General features: G+C 39.0%; 2 protein-coding genes and 1 long non-coding RNA gene across 6 annotated transcripts in view; 1 reads left to right on the top strand and 2 right to left on the bottom strand.

Annotated features, from left to right (window-relative positions):
* The window catches only part of LOC149035686 (uncharacterized), a 57,807-nt gene extending 47,110 nt beyond the window's left edge, over positions 1-10,697 (bottom strand). The window contains exons 1-2 of one of the 2 annotated variants that reach the window (XM_089190914.1): positions 10,406-10,697; positions 7,508-7,544 (exon numbers count right to left, since the gene is read on the bottom strand). The gene's annotated coding sequence lies outside the window, so the exon portion shown is untranslated. Of the gene's footprint in view, positions 1-6,796; positions 6,914-7,507; positions 7,545-10,405 lie in introns of those variants that run through there. The other variant, XM_089190915.1, reaches the window with a different exon arrangement.
* LOC149035684 (uncharacterized) lies at positions 686-22,519 on the top strand. Of its 3 annotated transcripts, none has more exons than XR_016182102.1 (5): positions 686-772; positions 14,050-14,229; positions 14,329-14,698; positions 16,205-16,492; positions 21,419-22,519. It is a non-coding gene; the product is annotated as an uncharacterized LOC149035684 (long non-coding RNA). The 3 variants fall into 3 exon arrangements; XR_016182100.1 differs by lacking the exon at positions 686-772 and adding an exon at positions 8,805-9,068; XR_016182101.1 differs by lacking the exon at positions 686-772 and adding an exon at positions 13,529-13,968.
* On the bottom strand, positions 15,203-22,099 carry LOC149035685 (uncharacterized). Its single transcript, XM_089190930.1, has 3 exons — positions 21,223-22,099; positions 21,031-21,114; positions 15,203-16,452 (listed from the first exon to the last, which is right to left on the bottom strand). Exons 1-3 carry the CDS (start codon positions 22,097-22,099, stop codon positions 16,319-16,321), a joined length of 1,095 nt encoding a protein of 364 aa, XP_089047056.1. The 3' UTR covers positions 15,203-16,318.
* Positions 22,520-25,351: the final 2,832 nt, after the last annotated feature.

Genomic DNA, 25,351 nt, shown 5'->3' with positions numbered 1-25,351 from the left:
TTTTCCTTTTGCCCATTTTAACCAGAAAAGACGTTAGGAGGGGAGGGGTTACCTAATGGAGAGTGGGTGCTAATTTCCCATTTTGGTCTGGCTAAGGTGTGTAAGCGTCCAAGTCGTTGTCAGTTGCAAAAGCTGATTGGCCAGATTGAAATGAGCTACGCGCTGTGAATTACTGCTTTACACCGTAATCAAACGAAGAATGGGCTTTCTTTTATCACTATGCTGGGATTTAGTTGTAGTTTTCGCTTGGTATTGAATAATATAATTGCCTCGAAGTAACAAGGGTGAGCATTTAAAGATGAAAAATATAATTATTATGTGTTCTGATGAACTCGAAGCTGACGGTGAAATTTGGCGTGCACTCCTAAACTCCTGCAATCCACTAAGAGTAAGGAAAACAGAAACAAACCAGACAAAGAAACGAAACCTTTCTGTCACGCAGTATCACCCATCAGAGCTTAATTTAAGCTGGTGACGCACTAAGCGGTTTTATGCGCAGATCGCGGAAATAGGCCAAATCGCCAGGTGTGCCCGCTGCAGTGATGGCGATTATTGTCGCCGATCTCTGATATTCGCCACAATTTCGCGTGACTATATATATGATATAGCGTCAAGCGACTGCAATAATCTCATGAAGAAAGTGCTGCCTCTCAAGAAATTAAAAATATATCGCCAAGTGCGTCCGCATCGATCGGTGGCGAAAATCACGTGCGATTCAAACTGACGATCAAGTTCGCCGCAACCAGCGATTGAAATCGCAGTAATACAAAAGGTAAGCCTCGTGGATATTTTTTTTTTTGATAAACTTCAGCATCAAGCAAGTTTATTGATAAACGAATTCACGATGAAAATCAACAGCATCCCCTTCTAAGATTTTTCATATTGGAATACATCAGGAAATTTTTAACGGATTGTGATACAGTTGACGTCAGACGTCACAAAATTCGAACACGCCAGAACAGTAGGAAGCTACGTATTTTAAGTCGAGAAAATTGCGAAGTAATCTTCATCTTCTTTAAACCTCAAAATTAATAAAATCTAAGCTTCTAGAATAGGAGTGTTTAACACTTTCAGTGTTTCAATTCAAGTATAAACTTAAGTTTTCGATACTGGCTTTATGAGTCAAATTCTTTATTTTATGAAGACCTGTTACCTCAGGCGGACCGCACTGTGAAAATGTTGACGTGTAAGAAGTATGACAAATGCATGGGGTCACGAATAAAGCGCTGAATCGAAAAATATTCGACGCATCATCATAGTCAAGTGCAGCGAAATGTGTTTGGGTTGTTTCTCCTACATGAGCGGTCTTACATGCTTGTTTATTAATTCGCTCTCAACAATTGGCTTTACATGTAAGCAAGACTCGTCTTGTCGCTTTATTTGCTCGACTTTACCTTATGCCCTCGCGCAGTTCGCGTTTCTGTATCGATATCTTCTGTTATAGCGTTGTAGGTAACGTGATGCACACACTTAAGAAACTTGTAATAAATTGTTGCTGTTGTCGTTGTGGATTTGATAAGCTTTAGACGGTCTGCCATCAGTTGAATTGTTTTCTATTTCTTTTAGGTGTTTTTAAGTACTGGTCTAAAATTATCAGAAAATAGATCATGTTGAAAAAACGCGAGGGTGCACGTGGGAAAGGGGAAAATTTTAAGTCCCACCAAAATTTAGCATCACTCTTATTTATGAACCAATGATAATTTGGGGGACGGTAGGACTTTTTAACTGAAGTACTTATTCTAATTTAGCGATGAGGTTCGTCCGCATGGCTGGTGGGGTCGTGGATATAAAATAATTACGTTCGTCTGCAACAGTTTGCACCTAATTACGAATGCAGTGTCTGTGAAACTTAAACTGCCGGTATTTACAGTCCTAAAGATCTACGACCTTGACTAAATTTACCTGCCTTCAAATTTTGAACAAAAATTTTTGATACTGATTATAAAATAAATTTAGCTAAAGGACACCGGGTAGAAGTGATAATCGTGTTTCCTAAAGTTTGCGCAACCGCATCTAAGTTCTACTTCATGGTAGCGACATATGGAATCAACCGATCGTCTCAGGCCAGGCACATGATTATCTGCTATACCACGGTAAATGTCAGAGGGCTTTCCAGCTATGCGGAAATAATTTATCCTTGAAGTTCTTTAGGTGATCATTTAAAATTTTTGAAAGCATCCGATTACATGGCATTGGATTTTCTTACTTACAAGTTCTACATTGTTTTTGGAGTTTCGTTTTGTTTTCTTCTGATGCTCAATTTGGTCGATCGAGACGTTAGTGAGGGTAAAAAGGCAGGGAGATGTCCCATCTGCCACTGCGTGGGCAGCCAGATCGCAAACAGGAAAGTGAGATGTCCTGACTAATCCATACAACATGCGATTTTTGGTCCAGTGTCATGCTGACGAAGTACATTTTAGGTCACGAGTTTCGAAATAAATCGCATTAGTCCTTTACGCTATATAGAAAAATATAGGCGGCAGTCACCACCAAAAATACAAGGATGTCAAATTGATCAGCAAACACAAAGCTGATCTAAGGATCAGCTGCAGGATAGCATAGCTAATAAAGGAATGGCGTGGCCAAATTATAGACGGTTTAGTTTTCCTTCATGAAACAGAACATCCTTAACAGAACAGTTTAGCCAAATGATAAATGGTCTACTTGCCTATGTCGAGTTGGAACATGAAATTGGAAATGGATTAGCTCAATTGCGAATAGCTTAATACTCATTCGCAATACATTACACAAACGGTGTAGCGTTGCTTCAGATGGCTTAGCGTAATGTCGAATGGTACAGTGTACACACATTCGGTGTAGCGTTGCTAAGACAATTTTTTCATGCTAAGTTACAGTGGGGTCCCCTGCGAGGTTTACAGGCGGAAAAACCCACTTAGAATGTTGGGAGAACGTCGAATGTTCTCCCAACATTCCAAGTGGGTTAGGTAAACCGATAAAATTGTGGTTTATTCTTTTACGAAATAAACTGAAAAGCAAAATACCGTATGTTTTAGTTTCCCTGGTTTACTTGTGCAATAAACGATAGGTTTTTGATCTATGAGGGGGCTCGCAGTATCTAGAGTGATAGTGATATAGAGTGATGTTAAGGACATAATTATAATGAGGTGGAACACTTTACAGCCTCCGTTTTGTCTTGGTCCAGTTCCGCTCGTGTTATTGGTTCAAATTTTGATCCAAATACAGAAATTGATTGAATTTACCATAACTTTCCAAACGTTCATTTAAAGACGAAATCAGAAGTGTATCTTGATCGGAAATGCTGAAGCCCGCTTCCAGGGACCACGCGACCAGTCATTATTTATTTTCTTATTCCGGTTATCAAGGTTGCGTAAGCTCAATGGCCCATTTTCGGTGGTCACTGACTCCGAAAAACTGAAAGTCTTTCTTTTTATTTACCGCCTGTGTATTTAAGGCCCGATATCAAGGGCTTCGAAAGTCAAGCAGTGAAAAAATATTTGAAAAAAAAGACGGAATAAACTGGCTAACACCCGTAAAACTGTTGTTAAGATATAAATTTTACAAATGCCTTCAAGCACATAAAGCAAAAAGGAGATTTCAGTGAGAGGAGGGTTGCAGGATTCCTAAGCGACGCTTTAGTGCCACTGTTGACTCGCAATATTTGCTTGAGGCCGCGCTTAAACCCTGTCAAGCTCTGGGTCGTTTGAAAATTAAGCCACAGTTTTTTCGGAAATGTGTTCCCTGTAGAAGTAAATAAAACCGGAATTTACCATAAGCTAAGGCATAGTGACCGATTAAATGTTGTTGTTTCCGCCGCTGTGTTTGTCTTCAGTGAATCGCATGTGCACGGTAACAGATCCATTTCTTTCCATGGCAAACAAAATTATTCTCCATTTTTGGTTGCTTTTTATACCAGCGGCAGATTTTGATAACCTTCAGTTTCATATTGTAATGACGAAGAAGTTTTGCGGCCCCAGAGCACGTGGCAGATGCTCATAGAAAACATTCGGCTTTTCCGTGAAAAATTTAAATTTGTTTGCTGAAACACTTTGAACAAGCCGACTCCCTTTAGTGACGAACGAAAGTTTAAGTTTTAAGAGAAAGTAGAAAAAAATAAAGAACGCCAAGGATTCCAACCTCACGTCAAAACAGTAATTTGCAAAAATAACTTTCGCTGCAGTGTCTGATCTCCAGGTAATCAAACCTCGTACATAATTTTATGTAAATGTAGAATGATTTCTCTTCTCTCAGTTAAAGCGAAAGAAGAAAGGGAGAGAGAGTGGTACTTACTGTGTGATAATTCAAAGAGTCCTTGAAGGCAGGTTTAACAAAACTTCAAGGTGTAGATGTTCCTTGGTTGGTTACTTTCCGGTATGACTGACTGGTTTCACATGTTTGATATTTCAATTCCCTTAAATCCACATCCGGAGAGACATGACCTACTGGGTCACGACGACCGGCAATAGATAATTGGTAGTCATTGCGGTTGGAAGGCTTCCAATCGCAATGTCATCTACTGGTAGACATTACGGTGTTTAAGATATCTTCTTTTTAACTACAAAAACATTGGCTGTTCAAACTTTAATCCATCCTCTAGCTATCAGAAAAGGAAAAGAAAAAGGCGACGAAATCGCTTAAATGGTAACCTTTTCCTACTCATGAAGTTCAATAAAAAATAAAAAAACTTAAAGAAGTTGTTATGCTTTGTAAAGTTACCCCAACCAAACTCAAGCCTTTAAAAAATAAAGAATCCTACGATCGTTTCAGGTTCATCAGGCGATGCTGAAAAAATTAATTTACTGGAAATAATGTTGTCACACTTGAAGTTCACTTCAGGTGATCAGTAAAACCTTTTGAGAGGATCCGTTCGCGATAAGATCTGATTACAGCCTCGTTTTTCCCTTCACTCCAGTAATCCCAACTTATTTCATTAGAGTTTCAAATCTTCGAGGCTTTGTTAACCTTTAAGGGTTTGATCTTTTTGTCTGGTCTTTCCACCGCCAGCAACTTGACAGTACGTACCAAGGAAAGCGAAAGAGGAAGCGGCGATGTTATTATTATCGAATCACCTGCAAGGTAATCTCTGGTCCATTGCTAAATTGTTTCAGCAATGTCTTAGACGTCTTCAGTTCAATAATGTATAAAGAGTCCTTGACGAAAATGTCTTAAGTTTTACAAAGACAAAAGATAGTCATTGCTGAAACCTGGATAAAAACTCTCGTGACCGGCGCGCGCGAACAACGAAATTTATGTTTCACGTCCAGACAGAAAACTTCTCCCTTGTCGCTGTCATGAAATATTTTCATTACTCCGGCGGCATGTGAGGCGCGAAAAATCATGAAATTTCCAATCCTTTGCTCTCACAAAAACTCAGTGTTTCCCCAAACTTAAACCGTTGCACAATTTTTGAACATAGATGGTTTTAATGTTGTTCATTCACTTTCATCTTTGTTGGCAGAGCGAAACTTGTTTTAGGGCTTAGACTTCTTACAAAGTGGTTTTCTTAATGACCTCAAAACTCGACTGGCATCTTCTGTCAGTGAGTTTCGCTGTCAGAGGTTAAACAATGTCTCAATGGGGTTAACCGTTCGCCTAAAAACAGCCAAATTTTTCCTTAGCCGTTAGCCGTAAAATCCATCACCCCTAAAGAATCGGCCTACCTACTTGTGTAGTTTCAAATCGTCGAGTGCACACGGCAACTGGACAACTAAGAGAACGCATTTCTGATCACGAATGCAAAAAAATGGGAAATGAAATAGTTTTTCCTGGTCGTCATCATGTGACTTGAACGGCCTCACGCGTTTGTATTGGAAAATATAGGCAAGAATCTTTATATAAGGGTCGTACGAGATGGCGTCAACAGAGCCGAATAAAGGGAGACGGTCTCGCAAAATGCCGAGCTGAAAGAGGAGAGGAAGATAACGAAAAAGCGACGATCATTATCATAAAATGCTTATTGGCTGAGTTGAAGCGGACCGGGCGGAGAAATATTTGGTTCTCGGTTATAACCCACGTATTGCACTCGACCATGTAACATAATGACCTCCAGCCAATTTTTTGTTTATTTTGCGAAAAAATGTATCATTAGATATATTGGCAACCAACCTGTTTGCAGTGATACGTTAATGTATTTGTCTTTCATGCGGTTGAACCTTCGAAAAAAATGCTACACTTTCTCGAATGAAATTTTACAACTGTAGCATTACCTTTGACATGTCAAACAGATTTCTCAAGTGGAAAGGAAACAATAAAACCGCTCCGCTTTGTTGACAATGTCAACAGCTTATTCGAAGGCATGAGGAAATTACTCAAATTACCTTAAGGATGAGAAATTATGTAGTCAAAACAAACAGAGAAAAGCCTCTGAGTTCTGGCATGGGTAGCTCTATATTGTTCTCTACTAACATTTGATCGTGTGTATGAACTTATTTTTCATGAACATCTGACTGCCTTTTTGTCTTTTGAGGTTTTTTCTTAAATGTAGTGAATGATAGAGAGGCTTCTCCGGCCTAGGATACTGATTATAAAATACATGAAGGAGTTTTTAGCTAAAGGACACTGGGTAAAAGTGATAATCGTGTTTTTTAAAGTTTGTGCAACCGCATTTAGGCTCTGCCTCACAGTAGCGACATATGCCATGGAATCAACCGATCGTCTCAGGCCAGAGACATGATTATTTGCCATACAACGGTAAATGTCAGAGGGCTTTCCAGCAATGCGGAAACATTTTATCCGCGAAGTTCTTTAGATGATCATTTAAAATTTTTGGGAGCGTCCGAATACATGGCATTAGATTTTTTAACTTAAGAAGTCCTACCTTGTTTATAGAGTTTCTTGTTGTCTTCTTTTGATGTTCAATTCGGTCAATCGAGACTTTAGCAAGAGTAAAAAGTCGGGGAGATGTCCCACCTGCCACTGTGTGGGCGGACAGATCGCAAACAGGAAATTGAGATTTTGCGACTAAGCAATAAAAATGTGCTTACGATGCGAAATAAATGGCACTAGTCCTTTAATTACCTTATATGGTAATTATATCTTGTCGCCGTCAAAACAAGGAAGTTGATTTCCCTGCGCAAAGTGGTCTAGTGGCACGCAGAATGTAAGTCTCTTAGGAAGCTTTTATTTATGGTTAAAAAAAGGAAACTTTTCAGATCTTGGTTGAAACACTCGATCATTCTTAACGCAACCACTACAGCAAGCACCGAAACCCAAATACGGAAATACCAATCATGCCAATTACACTACTGTGCCCTTGTTAACCTTACTGAAACTGTTGCACAATTTTTGAGATAAAAAGGTTTTAATGCTGTTCGTTTACTTTCTTCTTTTTTGGCACAAAAAAAAAAACAATTAAAAAAAATTAAAGCTATTTTAAGGATTAGACTTCCTAAGAAGAAGGAGATCTTCGCAAGGACCCCAAACCTTGATTTGCAACTTCAGGAAGTCGCGCTCATGGAAGTTACACGTGATTTCTTTTCTTGCTTAAAGAAAAAACAAGAAAGGGAAAATGGACGAAGAATCAGCCTACCTCTGTGTGAAGTCTCAATTTAGAGCTTGGGGTCGCGCTGAAAAAGAAAATCATTTTGAATCAAGTGAGCTCATTCAAAAGCAGCTGTTTTATTGGCAACAGATGGGTTGATCAGAAGAACAAACGCGAGTAAGATCTGAAACAGTGAGCGACAACGCGGCGTTACAATTTAATAATTGATAGAATGTCCGCACGCATATCAGCTGGTAAGACCCCTATTTCCTTTAATATAATCATAGAAATAATCAAGGTGTTCGGCTTATAGGTAGTATCCTCCTTAAAAGAAAAGGTGCTTGATTAGCAGGCGTTGATCATGGCTGCAGCCCACAAATAATGAGACGAGAAGGTTTCCTTTTGCCCATTTTAGCCAGAAAAGATATTAGGAGAGGAGGGGACACCTAATGGAGAGTGGGTGCTAATTTCCCATTTGGTCTGCTAAGGTGTGTAAGCGTCGGTTGCAAAAGCTGATTGGCCATGAGTTACGCGCTGTGAATTCCCGCTGTACAATATACATCGTAATCAAATGAAGAATGCGCTTTCTTTCGGCGCTATGCTTGTGATTTAGATGTCGTTTTCGCTTGGTGTTTGAATAATTGCCTCGAAGTAACAAGGGTGAGGGTTTAAAGATGAAAAATTAAAACATGTTCTTATGAACTTGAAGCCGAAGGAGAAATTTTAGCTTGCACTCATAAACTCCTGCAATCCACTAAGAGTAAGAAAAACAGAAACAAACCACACAAAGAAACGAAAACCTTTCTGTCACGCAGTATTACCCATCAGAGCTTAATTTAAGCTGGTGACACGCTAAGTGGTTTTATGCGCCGATCGCGGCAACAGGCTAATTTCCCATTTTGGTCTGGCTGAGGTGTGTAAGCGTCTAAATCGTTGTCAGTTGCAAAAGCTGATTGGCCAGATTGAAATGAGCTACGCGCTGTGAATTACTGCTGTACATTGTAATCAAACGAAGAATGCTCTTTCTTTTATCACTATGCTGGGATTTAGTTGTAGCTTTCGCTTGGTATTGAATAATATAATTGCCTCGAAGTAACAAGGGTGAGCATTTAAAGATGAAAAATATAATTACTATATGTTCTGATGAACTCGAAGCTGACGGAGAAATTTGGCGTGCACTCCTAAACTCCTGCAATCCACTAAGAGTAAGGAAAACAGAAACAAACCACACAAAGAAACGAAAACCTTTCTGTCACGCAGTATCACCCATCAGAGCTTAATTTAAGCTGGTGACACACTAAGCGGTTTTATGCGCAGATCGCGGCAACAGGTCAAATCGCCAGGTGTGCCCGCTGCAGTGATGGCGATTATTGTCGCCGATCTCTGATATCGGCAATTACATTCGCCACCATTTCGCGTGACTATATGATGTAGCGTCAAGCGACTGCAGTAATCTCATGAAGAAAGTGCTGCCTCTCAAGAAATCACTACGAAATTAAAAACATATCGCCAAGTGTGTCCGCATCGATCGGTGGCGAAAATCACGTTCCATTCACACTGACGATCAAGTTCGCCGCAACCAGCGATTGAAATCGCAGTAATACAAAAGGTAAGCCTTGTGGATATTTTATTTTGATAAACTTCAACATCAAGCAAGTTTATTGATAAACGAATTCACGATGAAAATCAACAGCATCCCCTTCTAAGAGTTTTCATATTGGGTTAAAGAAATGTATCAAAGAAAGGCCCTTACATTGTTTAACGCCTTGCTTAAATAAAAGCGAACTGAGTCTTGAAATCTTGGATCGCTTGCTAATGATAGTGTTTTGATTTCCTTTCGGGAATCCAGCGAAAAATGTAGCGGTAAATTTTCCCAAATACATCGAATAAAACAAAGATAGGGACCTGGTTATCTTGCGAATGAGTTCCTAAATCATTCCAAACAGCATTATCTCGTTTACAAGTGCGTAGTTGATGCAAATCCTAGGCGTTTTGATTGCGACGGGAAAACCAACGAAATGACGAGGAGAACGGCAATGCCAACACCGGAAGGTTGTATGTGTTTAGAGGCAAATATATAAAGTAGTTGAGCCAAAATGTTTTAAGTCTATTCGGGTTAAGTCATGCAACACAAATAGACCAGACAAGAAAGCTTAAAATAGGTGAGATTTCGATATTGTCTGAAAATCGTTTTACCTCTAAGCTTCTATGTCAGCTAAGGTATAAGGCAATTTTATTTTCCGTTTACAACTGTAGATTTTGGGGTTTGCCAAATGCGGTAATGGCACGCGATACATAGGTTTTTGGGAAGATTTTTTTAAGGTCGCAAACGAATATAGTTTACTGGTTTTGCTTGGTGCGCACTTGCGTTACAAATCATCAATAACTGACAAATGGTGTCAATCATCACTGTGACATTTTTTACCTTCAGTAGTTCCGGAAGGTGAAACCGTACGTTGCGCAACTGACGTGCGGCGAACACAACTCAATTAGATAAAATGTGACACTTGGAAAAGCCAGTAAATTTAGACAAGGCCAGGGGCAGAACATCTCACCAAGACAGTGAGCATTTCAATTGAATAAAAGAAAAACAAAAAACAAATCAGTCATATTTCATCCTGTGGGAAAGTCAAGAAATTACTTCAGCTGGCTTGCAGGCCCGCGATAAATACAAAAGTTCGAGCCATGATTCTAAATGACAACCAGCCTAGTGGCAACATGAAATTCTGAATTAACTCAGTCAAAGTCTTTAGGGGAAAGATTGAAATTAATCTTGAATGTCAGAAATATACTGGAAAACAGCAAACGCAATAGCGAAAGTCACTGATTCTTGTGACTACACTATGGTTAAATGTCTTTTCTCGTTTTCAGCTGATCCAATGAAACTTTGAGTTTCGGTTTCAGTTACAGTCACTTTATTGTCTCTCGTTACTCTACCTATCTCACCTTATATCCTGCCTTAGAGCTTGTATCCTGCCTTAGAGCTTGTATCCTGCCTTAGAGCTTGTATCCTGCCTTAGAGCTTGTATCCTGCCTTAGAGTCTTGAAATGTCGTTGCTTGGCCTACAACTTCAAGTTGCGCATACGCTGCAACAAGAGGATGACTCAGAGAATAATTTTGTGTACCGACTAGTTACATATATAGGTCATCTTGCGGCGTTTTTTCTTATTGAATCGAAAGGTGACTTAAAATGTAATTTAACTTTGGAAGGATACATCAGGAAATTTTTAACGGATTGTGATACAGTGGGCGTCAGACGTCACGAAATTCGAACATGCCAGAACAGTAGGAAGCTACGTATTTTAAGTCGAGAAAATTGCGAAGTAATCTTCATCTTCTTTAAACCTTAAAATTGATAAAATCTAAGCCTCTAGAATAGGAGTGTTAAACACTTTCAATGTTTCAATTCAAGGTAATAATAGATTTTTCCTGTATAAACTTAAGTTTTTGATACCGACTTTATGAGTCAAATTCTTTATTTTATGAAGACCTGTTACCTTAAGCGGACCACGCTGTGAAAATGTTGACGTGTAAGAAGTATTACAAATGCATGGGGGCACGAATAAAGCACTGAACCGAAAAATATTCGACGCATCATCAGCGAAATGTGTTTGGGTTGTTTTTCCTACATAAGCGGTCTTACATGCTTGTTTATTAATTCGCTCTCAACAACTGGCTTTACATGTAAGAGGGGACAACAAGACTCGTCTTCCCTTTTTTATGCTTGCCGCTTTATTTGCTCGACTTTACCTTATGCCCTCGCGCAGTTCGCGTTTCTATATCGATATCTTTTGTTATAGCGTTGTAGGTAACGTGATGCACCCACTTAAGAAACTTGTAATAAATTGTTGCTGTTGTCGTTGTGGATTTTATGAGCTTTAGACGGTCTGCCATCAGTAGAATTGTTTTCTATTTCTTTTAGGTGTTTTTAAGTACTGGTCTAAAAATTATCAGAAAATAGATCATGTTGAAAAAACGCGAGGGTGCACGTGGGAAAGAGGAAAATTTTAAGCCCCGCCAAAATTTAGCATCACTCTTATTTATGAACCAATGTTAATTTGGGGGACGGTAGGACTTTTTAACTGAAGTAGTTCTTCTAATTTAGCGATGAGGTTCGTCCGCATGGCTGGTGGAGTCGTGGATATAAAATAATTACGTTCGTCTGCATAAGTTTGCACCCAATTACGAATGCAGTGTCTGTGAAACTTAAACTGCCGGTATTTACATTCCTAAAGATCTACGACCTTGACTAGATTTACCTGCCTTCAAATTTTTGAACAACAACTTTTGATACTGATTATAAAATAAATTTAGCTAAAGGACACCGGGTAGAAGTGATAATCGTGTTTTCCAAAGTTTGCGCAACCGCATTTAAGTAGCGACATATGGAATCAACCGATCGTCTCAGGCCAGGCACATGATTATCTACTATACCACGGTAAATGTCAGAGGGTTTTCTAGCGATGCGGAAACAATTTATCCTTGAAGTTCTTTAGGTGATCACTTAAAATTTTTAAAAGCATCCGATTACATGGTATTGGATTTTCTTACTTAAGAAGTTCTACATCGTTTTTGGAGTTTCGTTTTGTTTTCTTCTGATGCTCAATTTGGTCGATCGAGACGTTAGTAGGAGTAAAAAGGCAGGGAGATGTCCCATCTGCCACTGCGTGGGCAACCAGATCGCAAACAGGAAAGTGAGATGTTCCTTCTAATCCATACAACATGTGATGTTTGGTCCCGTGTCATGCTGACGAAGAACATTTTAGGTCACGAGTTTCGAAATAAATCGCATTAGTCCATTACGCTATATGGAATAATATAGGCAGCAGTCACCACCAAAAATACAAGGATGTCAAATTGATCAGCAAACACAAAGCTGGTCTAAGGATCAGCTGCAGAATAGCAAAGCTAATAATGGAATGACGTGGCCAAATTATAGACGGTTTAGTTTTCCCTCATGAAACAGAACATCCTAAACACGAACAGTTTAGCCAAATGATAAACGGTTTAGTTGCCTATGTCGAGTTGGAACATGAAATTGGAAATGGATAAGCTCAATTGCGAATAGTCTAACACTCATTCGCAATACAGTACACAAAAGGCGGTAGCGTTGCGTCAAATGGCTTAGCGCAACGTCGAATGGTACAGTGTACACACATACGGTGTAGCGTTGCGTCAAATGGCTTAACGCAATGTCGAATAGCACAGCGCACATACAAACGGTGTAAAGTTGCGTCAAATGGCTCGAGGTAATGTCCAATTGCACAGCGTACGCACAAACGGTGTGGCGTTGCGTCAAATGGCTCAGCGTAATATAGAATTGTACAGCGTACAAACAAACAGTGTAGCGTTGCGTGACATGGCTCAGCGTAATATCGAATGGTACAGCGTACTCACAAATGGCGTAGCGTTACGTTGAATAGCTTTGCAGAACATCCGAAGCTCTAGCTGAATATTAAATTTCTTAGGATTACATGAAATATTTCGATGTTGTGGCGAATCGTCAAGCTTGCCTGTGCCGTGACGTGGACTATCTCGCCGAAACCACCAAAAACACGAATCGCAAATGGAATAGCGATCTGCTGGGGGTCACGATATCCTTGATCTGTTTTAAAACTTTTTAATCAAAGTGATATCAGGATGCTTCAATTGGTGTGCTGGCATGTATGCGCAGCTAAACCAACTCGGAAAGATTATTGATTTAGCAAATAATATTTCTGGAACTCGGAAAAAACCGTAAGTTAACTTATTCAGTTAACCTAACTGAATTTCCAAAGTCTGCATGCCTGCCTACCTTACACTGCTATTAGAGGAGATAGACAAACTCCCTGGAAATGCAAAGGAGGAAGTAACAATAATATATTTGTGTTTTCCAATATCACAGCTGTACAATCCTCCAATTCCATCACACGTGTTTCAACCCATCGTAATTTTTTAGTTTTGATTCTGTTTTATAGATCATTTATTTATAATATTACACTAGCTGAAATGAATTTAACAACCCATTAAATTATATTATAACATAGCTAGTAAATTTGTCTGTTTAAATTCAATTGCGCGAACGTGCTTCATATTCCTATTGTGCAAGGACATGACGTCAGCGAACAAATCCCTCGAGAAAAAAATTTTCCATCGGGCTGAAAATGTTATAAAACAATTGGCAATGTGGTGGAACTCAAGAAGCTAGAGTTGCTCGAGGCTACGCCTTGAGCAACTCTTACGCATCTGTCGTGCTCTCCAAACTTCCCGCGTGCTTCATATCTCGATGAACGCACGCTGACATATGAACCAATTCAGTGTTAAGTAGTCAAATAACCCTCATTTTAATAGTATTACCTCAACATTATGAGAAAAGCTTCCGGATGAACAAATGGAATTGACTGCCTTTGAGAAAGCCAATGGACCACTATCAGTTCATTTGGATGAGGTTCTCAAGTAAATGAATGTCGAGAGACAAGCTTACCATGGAAAATCATTCATTGGTAACCATGTACACACTTGCTGCAAGGTAACACAAATTCTACCTTTAGAAAGGGAATTTTATGAGTCACAAAATTTTATTAAATTGTTGCGGTTTTTTTTTTCTTAGGAAGACAATATCATCGAACTATGCAGTGCTGTGGTGACAAAAACAGAGGAGCTGTGTCCTTCCTTCCTCAAGCTAAAGAAATAAGTGTTTAATTTGAATAAGTTTTCAAGTTATTTGCTGCTTGCCACTTTTTCTATGACAGTGCAGACTATCTCAATGATGGCAAGATTGATAAGCTAGGTACGTGAAAGAAAAAACCTGACTTTCATGGAAAACGTGAATACAATAATAAGATCATGCCTTAAGTCAGTTCCGCATTTTCTTGTTTTCTTGTTGCAGCGGAAGACATCACAAATTTTCTTGAGTTCATTTGGGAAAAATTCCCAGACATGACGATCACACCAGAACTCCATTTGCTAGAAGGACATGTTTGCCCTTTTCTTCGACAATGGCACATGAGCCTTGGATTCTAAGGTGAAGAAGGATTTGAAGGAATACACTCTGAATTTTAATACCCAGTCCCAGCATTTTGACCATGTGGGGAAAAAGGACACGAGATTACGTTAAATCCTTGTCAACCACTACATTGCCACGAGTGCGGAACTGACGGGGAAAGTTCCCAAACTTAAAACGAAAAACCAGGGAATAAAACTCTTTCCTTTTCACTAGCAATGTATCGGTTCGTTGACTAAGAACGAGTACTATGCAGGTAAATCTAGCATAATTTATTTGCTCAAGTTCTAATTTAGACGAATAAAAGTGTTACCGCACTCTTTGGAACCAAAACTAAAGCTTTCCAGTCGTTTACAGACTGTTTTGCTTGAAATTGTGACTCTTGGTTGCCTGGAAAAAATTGGGGCCTTTCGCTCTAATACATTACATACGCAGCAAGATTTCATTGGCTAAACTAGATCTTAGCCCGAGAGGTTGCCATGGACGCTAGATTTATGCAAATACATAATTTGGTATTAACCAGAGAAGTAATAGTTAACTCGATGTTTCGTGTAGACCGCATGCGCGAACTAAATTTCCATCCCGAAATAGCCGTGTTAAGTTCGTCCTCTTTTTTCCCTGACGATATTGCATTTATTCGTTGTCGTTCATAAAAGCGTTAACTCGTTGTCAGCCAATCAGAAGCGCGCAATTTTATGTTCAAATTATGGTATGGCATATTTGTAAGCCCCTAAGAGACAAAAACAGGCAGCGACTGTTCCATAGAAATTAACTACAATAAATATAATGAATAATGATGAACATAATTCAAAATCGCTCTTAAGATAAACTCAAGATGCAAGGTAACCCAAAACCATTACGTTCTAACACGGGAAAGGGACTAGACCCTAAAAGAAGTAGCATATTTTGCAATTAGCATTGCTCATTTTTTTCCAAATCATGCTCAATATGATGTTTTTTTTTCGAAAACTATGCACTTTTTTTTCCTAAAGTATGCTTTTCAAAAAATAAACACAAATAAGTTGAAACTATACAGTTTGCATTGGACAATGCGATACAGTTATGCCCCAATTTCGATCAAGCAGTAAATTGCATATTTCAAAATTTATCCAAATGGCAAAAAACTTAACTGAATCCGTTAGAGACCAATTAATACCATGAATGACTAGAAGAGTTATTCCCAATGAAATTATGTTCAGTCTCCGAATATGCCAGTGTCATTTACTGATTAACATTAACGTTCACTTAAAATCACCAGGCATAAAATTTACTATCTTCATTTATATAATCATTGCGTATAAACATTACATATACAATTCTATCCTAGCAACAGCCAAGCCTGCCGCGAGTCTCCTATAGCTCAGTGGAGGACCAAAGAAATTCATTTAAATATCAAGCAAAGTTTGACTCACAGTATTTAAAGAACTGTTGTTAATTTAAAACGCATAGCACTCCGTCTAGTTTAAGTAGGGGGGCTCGTTTCTCGAAGGTCCCGGTAAATTAACGGGCCTATATAGCTGTTATGTTTTTATTCTAGATGGAAGTTTTAAAATTGTTTAAAAATTATACAATAAAACTATCAGCTAAAGAAACAAGATGGACAGGTTAGGGTGAAATGATCAGCCTCTCTATTCCTTAAATTTTGATTTTTATATGAGGCTTCGGACGTGTTAATTCAGCAGGACTTTCGAGAAACGGTCCCCAGCCTGCTAGGTATTCATTAACAGAGTATCGCTTTGTCATAAATGTTCGTTCGTTTCAGACACTGTGAGATCATCACCCGACGGACAATGAACACATTCAAATGGATACAAAACCGGTGTCATCGAATTTCGAGACTGAAAACCTGAAGTATTATTATCTATACAACCGCTCTTCATTCTTCTCCATACCCTGTAGATTCTAGACCAGAACTACAAGTTGAACAGTAGGTCACGGAGTTTATAGTGGTCGTCTTCACCACAGTGTGACAACTGTTGTCTTTGGGAGCCTTCTTGAACAGCTGGTGCTCTGAGATAGGAGACAGAAAAAAAGACAACTCACAAATCAGGTATATACACTCTTTATTGTAAACCACTTAGTAACAATGAACTGACAAAAAAACATATCAAACTTATCCCATAGAAAACTGAACATTTGCTTAAATTGGTCCCAAGCCTCCGTATTACTCACCTGACATGCGCCGAGCAATTAAATATGCAAAGAGCGCCAATGTTAAAAATGGCGGCCAACAGAGTGAAGCGGGGGCATAAGACTCCGAAGAGATTTATTGACGAATTCGCAGAAGCTAAGACCAAGCAATGCAAGAAAATAAAAACTACGGATAAGAATATTTATCCTGTAGAGATAATGCAGGTCGACAAAGCGAGAAACATGGTCAAAATTCATTTCAAAGGGTACAGCGAGAAATTTGACGAATGGAGGCCATGCGATGAACATAATTTGCCCGTAATGCGATTGGAACCGATGTCAAAACCAACCGATGATTCCTTCAGCGATCGCATGCAAACTTTTTATGAACGCGTTTACAGGCAGATCAAGCGAAAGTTGTACTCCGGGCGCAGAGAGGATCCAGAAGTTCGTATTGAAATTCAAGTCGATGACGACGTTTTCTATAAAAGTCTTGGAAGGATTTCATCCAAAAAATATCAGAGGAATAAACTAATATATGAAATTCTTTCAAATGAAACTCTGGATTGTTATATCGGCACAAAGTGGAATGAGCGGATCATGAATGAAAACGGCGATTTTGCTTATGTTGTACCAGGGACTGTGAGATTTTGGTTGACAAAAAGAAACCCCACAGTGGAATTTAAATTAATTGACGATAAATACGTGAGATCTGAAATCGAAGACGGGCATCAAGTCGTTTTTACATTTGTCCGTGGAGATGACAACAGATATGGATACAAAAATATGGTCCATCATTAATATATTTGATTTAGCACATGTTTATTGATTTTGATAGTTGATGTCAAAGAATTATTTTACTTGCATGTGAATTACCTTCATAAAATGTAAACATGTGGTTATAAATGACCCATATATTTCAGTCAGTGATTCTGTTGTAATCAATGCAGTAACGTTTTTGAAAAAGACTCCTTGAATACTGTATACAAGAAACATTTCACAGGCATAGCGAATTATTCTAGACAACTTCTACTAGCAGTTTTTGGGTAATACACTCCTTTAATACATTGATATATTATATGATTACTGATTGATTAAATTACATCTTGGCTTCCATTTACCATCTATTTTAACAAGATGTGCACAGAAAGTGGGAGCATCGCATTTGCTGCATTTTGCGGTACATGTTTTGATGGTATGGCCAGACGTTGAACAGTTTCCACAGTTGTAGCTTTCCTTCACCCTTTCCAAACCAGCAGCTTCCAAAAGCTGTATTCTGTGTTTTTTTCACGAAAAGTTGCTTTAGAGCAGAAACCCCTCTATGATTAGATGATCTAAAGTAGTCCTTTGATACAGTGTCATTGTACTTCTCCATACCTTGCTGAGTGTAATAAGCTAAATTTTGGTATAGCTTTAAAAATTCAGGTACATGAGCATACAAAGAATGCATAGATGGTCTTACATCTTTTGCTTGGTAAAGGTCTAGGAATTTTTGATTTTGTCCCTGAGGCTAGAGATAACATCATCCTTAGTGTAATTAAGTTTAAGATCACCCATAATATCTATGAAATTACCCCAAAGGGCTTGCAGCTTGTCCACATTATGAAACTCTGGTAGTAGTAAGTGAAAGTTAATATGTTGGAAAAGCAAGAGTTTTTCAGGTCCAGTAAGGTCTCTGTACTCCAACTTCTTGCTGTCCCTATTAATTTTCCATTCAAAATTAATTTCAAGTTCTTTTACAAACTTCTCATACCCAGCCATATGTCTATACTTATTTTGACAAAACCCATTTGAAAAAGTAGATACCTCATCAATGGCATCTTTCCTGCGAAGTTCCCTGATCAGAAGTTCAATTAAATTATCAGATATTCTCAAAAATAAATGTAGTGTATCAATTATTACATGGTCAATAGGAATAAAATCAAATAATGGATTGGTTTTACAATTATATTGCTTAGATTTTGCATACTTACCTATTTCTTGTAAATCTCTTGCCCCAAGAGATTTGTCAGTTATAGACCACTTTTTACTGATGTCAAACCTTTCATTTCTTGGGCACTTACACCAAACACAAGAGAAATTTTGATTAGCAGCCCCTAAACCACAAACACAGGCTAGAAACTTCCAGTCTCCTCCCAAAAAATACTCAATGCTATACTTATGACTATTTACAGTTATTTCTTTTAAATTTGACATTTCATTATTTAGATCAGCAAGGCTTTCTTTAAGATTGTCATAGTTCTCTGTTGTCTTAATTATTGCTAGAACATAGTTCCCTTTTTCATTCATTGCTGCATCCTTTTCATTCAAAATTGTGTATGTGACATTTTTAAGTTTAAGTCTTTTCCCAATGTTGGTACCATCACCACTGAGCTTTACTTTAATAGTAGTAACCTTGTTCAATACTCCATTTTTCTGCACCCTTTTTATCTGTTCCTCAAGACTCTCCCTGAAAGAAATCTGTACTCCCTCTGCCTCCCCTGGTGTACTTCTCAGATTCCAATTGGCATTTAGCTTATCTAGGTGTTTGCATATTTTATATTTTGTGGGCATGTCTTTACACTTCATGGCCAACTAATGCAAGCTTCATTAGATATATTAAATTTGTCCTTCAAGTAAACCCACATATTGATGTCATCAATATCATTGTCAGTCAGTTCTCTTGGCTCTGTTTCCAATAGTTGTAACTCTCTCTCTTCTACCAATGAAATAGTTTCATATTGTTGAGTGTCATTATTAAATACCTCAACTTTGGTGGCAATAAAATTGTAGAGGCCTAAAAATGACAGTGCTGAGTGGCAGTCTTCTTTAAATCCTTGCCTTAATCTTGCCTGATGTTGTTTGGTATAATCAGTGAAACGTTTGCTTTTGTTTGGACCTCTTTGTCCCTTTTTTTGCATTCTTGCTGCTTTTTTCGCTAATCTTTTGAATTTTTGTTTGTATTGTTCTTTTCTGTTTTCCGAATCCTTAATAACATCTTCAAGCTCCTACTCAATTTTAATCACTTTGCCTGCTCTGCGGCTAAATCCAATTCAGCTTTCCTTTTCTGCCCACGAAGCTGTTGGTTTTCCTCAATCAATGAGTTGTTTTCAAGCTCATGATAGAAAATTTTGAAGGAGTAGTTATTTGCCTTCCACGCATCAATAAGCTTCTTTATACTTTCCCCCCCACTTTTTGACGCTTTCTTGAACGCTGAATGGAGGAGAGAAATCTTTTTCCTGAAGACGTTGAGAATTCTGGAATTTATAACAACTCCGCGAATCTCATATTCCCTCAATATTTTTTCCACGATTCCCACAATCACAGAATCAGCACTTTCGTCGTTCGGCTCTTGATCAGACTTCTTCGACAGGGAATATATGAGATAGCTGATTAAAAAAAAAATCAGTTCGGTGAAAAAAAATTGAAAAAAATTAAAAAGAAAAAAGAAACAGGTCGGAATACACTTCGATAAGCGCAATTTTTACTTACTTGTTTATTTCGTATGTAAACCAAGGCAGTTTTTCCCCTTTAGGACCATTTGTTTCTTCGCCGAAAGCGTTTTGTGCATCTACCGCCACCGCGAGAAGAGCCAGCCAGCCAGAGCCGAAGAAAAAATCACCAGCGCGTAAACTTCGAGTCCCATTTCCCGAACCCAAACAATATCCAAACCTCATGTATTATACATCAAATTGCGCCAAATTTATTGTTTTTTTCGTATTTCGCGGTAATGACCAGTTATAGGCATGCGCTTTAGAGTTATAGCCCCAGACTCCATGGCCACTGCTTGCATGTGGCGTGAACCCCTCTTCGACATGTCTGAATCGCTAACCATAAGTCTCAAAAACCCGAACGAAATATTTTAATGATTGCCTTCAAATGCAGTGGTATAGAAAGCTTATGTACGTTAGTTTTAGAAACTGAAGGTAAGAAAGATAGAAATTCAAATGAAATACACGAAAAAGAGGAAAATGTTCGAAAATTAGCGTGTTTTTGACTGACCTCAGACTGCGTGACATGTCACGAAAATCTACAGAGGCAAATGTTAAACGTAAGTTTGATATGCTAAGATTTTTATTGTTTTGTTTTCAAATTTCTCAAACTCTCGGATGTAATCATCGTCGTTGTTTTGACCATACACGACCTTACCTTATTGCCGGGTATCTCTAAAGTTTATACTCCAATAGTTGTAATGATTTTATCACTCGAATTAAGGAAGGGGCGGGTGGGTGGGGGGAAGGATTTACTGGACCCCCTCCATCTGGGGGAAGAAGTAATTTTGGAACCCTACTCATGAAAATATACACGACCTGGATGCCCCCTCTGATGACTTTCTTATTTCCCATAAGCCTCTACGGCATGTAGACCAAAGGAAGTTTATGATAAAAAGATAAATCAAGGAGATTGGTCAAACTGTCTTCTATAAAGAGCACGTTATAAAACATCGTAACTAGAGCTTAGATCGCACAAAGGGTTTACCTGTGTTGTTGTAGTCCGGTGGCTGAGTTTCTTCGACACTTGGCGATGTAGCTTCACTTTCCTCTATTGATAGCTTGCAGACATCTGGAAATATTTGAGTAAAAAAAGGAGATATCAAGTTGAGAGCATTCCCTATGATGCTTTCAGTGAAAATCATGTTCAAAGCTTGATTAGTCATGTAGGTTCACTGACCTGTATTGTTCTGGACAAATATTTGAGTTTCCTTGGTCCCTGGCGATGTGGCGTTACTATCTTCTGCTGGTTGTAACCTTTCTGTGTTTAACTGCTCTAAATCAATTCCACCCGACTCATCTTTGCCACGTGTTTCTTGCGGCCTTTCGGCGTCATTAACCCTCTTATTTACTCGGTGATTGCTCTTTTTTTTAAGAAAATAGCAAATGACCAACAGCAACAGGACAACAGCTAATGGAACACCAACAGCAGCACCGATGATTGCGGCTCTCGAAGGACGATCAGCCACAGGGGTCTTCTGATATGCAGTGCGCATGCTGAATGGGGCGGTTACTTGGCTTGTGGGAGAAGACACCAATACCAGTGATGCTGTGTGGTTTGTTTCCACAGAGCTGACTGAGCTGAAATTTGTACGAGTTATAACTTTGCTGCATACGTGTGATCTGTGAAAACTGCACCGCTTGTTTTCAGGCATTTCTTGGCACTGCGGCTCGACTAGATCATCTTGATCATCACAACAGTGGGAGCAGGGCTGGCACAATCGTGTTAGGCGGTTATCTTGGTAAGCGCCAGGCTTACACTTTCCACACACTGCCTTGGAAGTCAGAGTGCAGGCTTTTATGGTTTCGCGATACTCTTCACAATTCTCACAGCTGATGCATGCCCCGGCGTCTTTTCCAGATGAGTATGTTTTCCCAAGTATACATAGCTCGCAAACTATGGGTGTCTCTGGGCTTTGAACAGAACTGCATTGCACAGAGAGGCCTCGTCCTTGGGGGCATTTAACACAGGCCTGACACTTGACCGCTCCGCTGGTAGAGTTGTATATCGCAATACTGTCACCGTGACAAGGGGATACGAACTTGGAAAAAGACATCTGGGAATGATCAATGAATATTGATCAAGGAATGTTTACAACAAATACTAAAACTATTGGTGCGCAAAAGACAACCCTTTCAATGACATGCAATGCAAGGTACATATTTTAAATGATAGCAGCGAGTTTACTGAACATTTAAAATTTTGACTACCCTTCTCCCACTCGTTCAGCGTGTATCTTCCCACCTAACAGTTAATCAAAAAATTGCATTCGAGCATACACCCTTTCGATAACAGCTCCCAGTGGCGCTCCCAGTTTTGTTGTGCAATAGACCGTACTTTATTTCGGTTTACAGGCGGAAAAACCCACTTAGAATGCTGGGAGAACGTTGAATGTTCTCCCAACATTCCAAGTGGGTTAAACCGATAAAATGGTGGTTTATTCTTTTACGAAATAAACTGAAAAGCAAAATACCGTATGTTTCAGTTTCCCTAGGTCTGCTTGTGCACTAAACGATAGGTGTTTGATCTATGAGGGGGCTCGTAGTATCTAGAGTGATAGTGCTATAGAGTGATGTTAAGGACTTTTAATGAGGTGGAACACTTTACAGCCTCCGTTATGTCTTGTTCCAGTTCCGCTCGTGTTATTGGTTCAAATTTTGTTCTAGAGATCAAAATTAATCGAATTTACCATAACGTTTATTTAAAGACAAAATCAGAAGCGTTTCTTGATCGGAAAGGCTCAACATCACTTCCGAACGTTTTTTATTGCCGCCTGTGTATTTAAAGCACGATATCAATGGCTTCGAAAATCAAGCAGTGAAAAATATTTTAAAAAAAAAGACGGAATAAACTGGCCAACACCCGTTATACTGTTGTTAAGATATAAACTTAAACAAATGCCTTCAAGCCCATAAAGCAAACAGGAGTTTTCAATGAGAGGCGGGTTGCAGGATTTCTAAGCAACGCTTAGTGCCACTGTTGACTCGCAATATTTGCTTGAGGCCACGCTTAAACCCTGTCAAGCTCTGGGTCGTTTGAAAATTAAGCCACAATTAATGTTTTTTTCGGAAATGTATTCCATGTAGATGTAAATAAAACCAGAATTTACCATTAGCTAAGGTATAGTGAGCTATTAAATGTTGTTGTTTCCGCCGCTGTGTTTGTCTTCGGTGCATCGCATGTGCATGGTAACAGATCTATTTCTTTCCATAGCAAAAAAAATTATTCTCTATTTTTGGTTGCTTTTTATATCAGCGGCAGATTTTGATAAGCCTACAGTTTCATATTGTAATGACGAAGAAGTTTTGCGGCCCTAGAGCACGTAGCATATGCTCATAGAAAACATTCTCGAAAAAACTCTCGTGACCGGCGCTCACGGACAATGAACTTTAACTGAAAAGCAAAATACCGTATGTTTCAGTTTCCCTAGGTTTACTTGTGCAATAAACGATAGGTGTTTGATCTATGAGGGGGCTCGCAGTATCTAGAGTGATAGTGATATAGAGTGATGTTAAGGACATAATTATAATGAGGTGGAACACTTTACAACCTCCGTTGCACAATTTCTGAACACAGATGGTTTTAATGTTTTACATTCACTTTTATCTTTGTTGGCAGAGCGAAACTTATTTTAGGGCTTAGACTTCCTACAAAGTAAATGATTTTCTTAATGACCTTACACCTCGATTGATATGTTCTGTCAATAAGTTTCGCTGCCAGAGGTTGGACGTAATTTCTTTTCTCCTTTTAAACAATGTCTCAATGGGGTTAACCGTTCACCGAAAAACGGCCAAAAACTCAGCCGTCAGGCGTAAAACCTGACAATCTCTTATCGTCAATCTTAAAAAAAAAGATGACTGTAAAAACACACTTTCTTTGACAACTATAGTAAGAGATTAATCGTTAGCCGCAGAATGTAAGTCTCTTAGGAAGCTTCTGTCTCTGATCTACACCCTTCAGTTGTTGCATGATGTGTTGCAAAATGGTGTCATCATCATCAGCGTGAGCGCTGTTTATCGCAACTTGGCTTACGCCGTGATTGTACCCGAACCTGGATACGCCATGGAGATCCAATCTCCGGTGCCGTGGCCAAAAGACGGCGCAGTCAGCTTCGAAAGCAACTCCTTGAGCTACAGTAGAGAAGGGTCCATGGGAATTAGTAGAAATCTCCTTTGCTGCGTACCCTGGGGAGAGGTTTGGCATCGCAGGACGACCAGGAGCTGGAAAGTCGTCTATTATAAATGCACCGTTTTAATTGGCTAAGATAATGATTGACGAATACTCACAACCTGGACCTTCAAAGGAGTAGGCCTTGCTTTTCAATTATCACCGAGGAGCCAATCTTCTCTATGGGTGCACTGTGCATGAACGTGGATCCATTCCTTAGCCATACCGAGAGGGAGATCTGGAAAGTCCTTGAGAAATGTCAATTGAAGTCCTAGGTCGAGAGCCTTCCCAACAATTGTACCAGGACCTCGCGGACTGCAGAGCTACCCTGGGTCCAAGTGAGCGCCAGCTCATCTCCTTTGCACGTGGGCTTCTTCAGAAAAACAAATTCATTGTAATAGACAAGGCGTCGTCCACCGTAGAGTACAGAACGGATCGCCTCATTTAGGAAGTTGTTCGAAACTGTCTCCTTGACAGCACTGTCATTACCATTCCTCATCGTCTGAGTACGATTATTGATTACGATTGTGTGATGATGCTTGACTGCGGAAAAATTATGGAGCTGGAAAAACCGAAAGTGTTACTGAAGAAGGATGCAGACTACTTCGCGCATTTGTATGGAAATCAATGCCCATCGTAATCTCTTGTACGCAGACCTCCCGCGTCTGCCCACACAATTTGGACCTTGGTACGAAATTTAACGAATTTTATCTCATTCTACAAGAGGATGTTTATATATTTATAAAAGATAGCTAAGGGAAAACATGGTGAGCGCGAAGATTTCAATCTTCTTTGATAGCCTAATTTACTTAAATAGGAACAAGTTCTGTTTTTGACAATTAAGATTACTCGCGTAGTCAGACACTATGATAACCATGATGTTTGAAGGTTGATTTTAGGCTAAAATGCCACCAGTTAAAAAATTATAACGTCAAAGGTACCTTGTTATTTTCTTCAATAACAAATCGATTCAAATATTGAACTTCATTCGATCTACGCCAACATATTAAAATGCCAGTTTTGGTTACTATGGTAACATAGGTTAAATATGAAATGGAGAGTAGAGTTTCGTAATTTCGTTATATGATAATAAGATCGTGATCAAGCTAAGAACTGAATAAACTGTTGTCACAAGTGATTT

This window comes from Pocillopora damicornis, chromosome 13 (assembly GCF_964200805.1).
Source record: "Pocillopora damicornis chromosome 13, jaPocDami1.2, whole genome shotgun sequence".
Taxonomy (NCBI): Eukaryota; Metazoa; Cnidaria; class Anthozoa; order Scleractinia; family Pocilloporidae; genus Pocillopora; species Pocillopora damicornis.
Note: the sequence above shows the minus strand (reverse complement) of the source record. Positions and strands in the feature narration are given on the sequence as shown.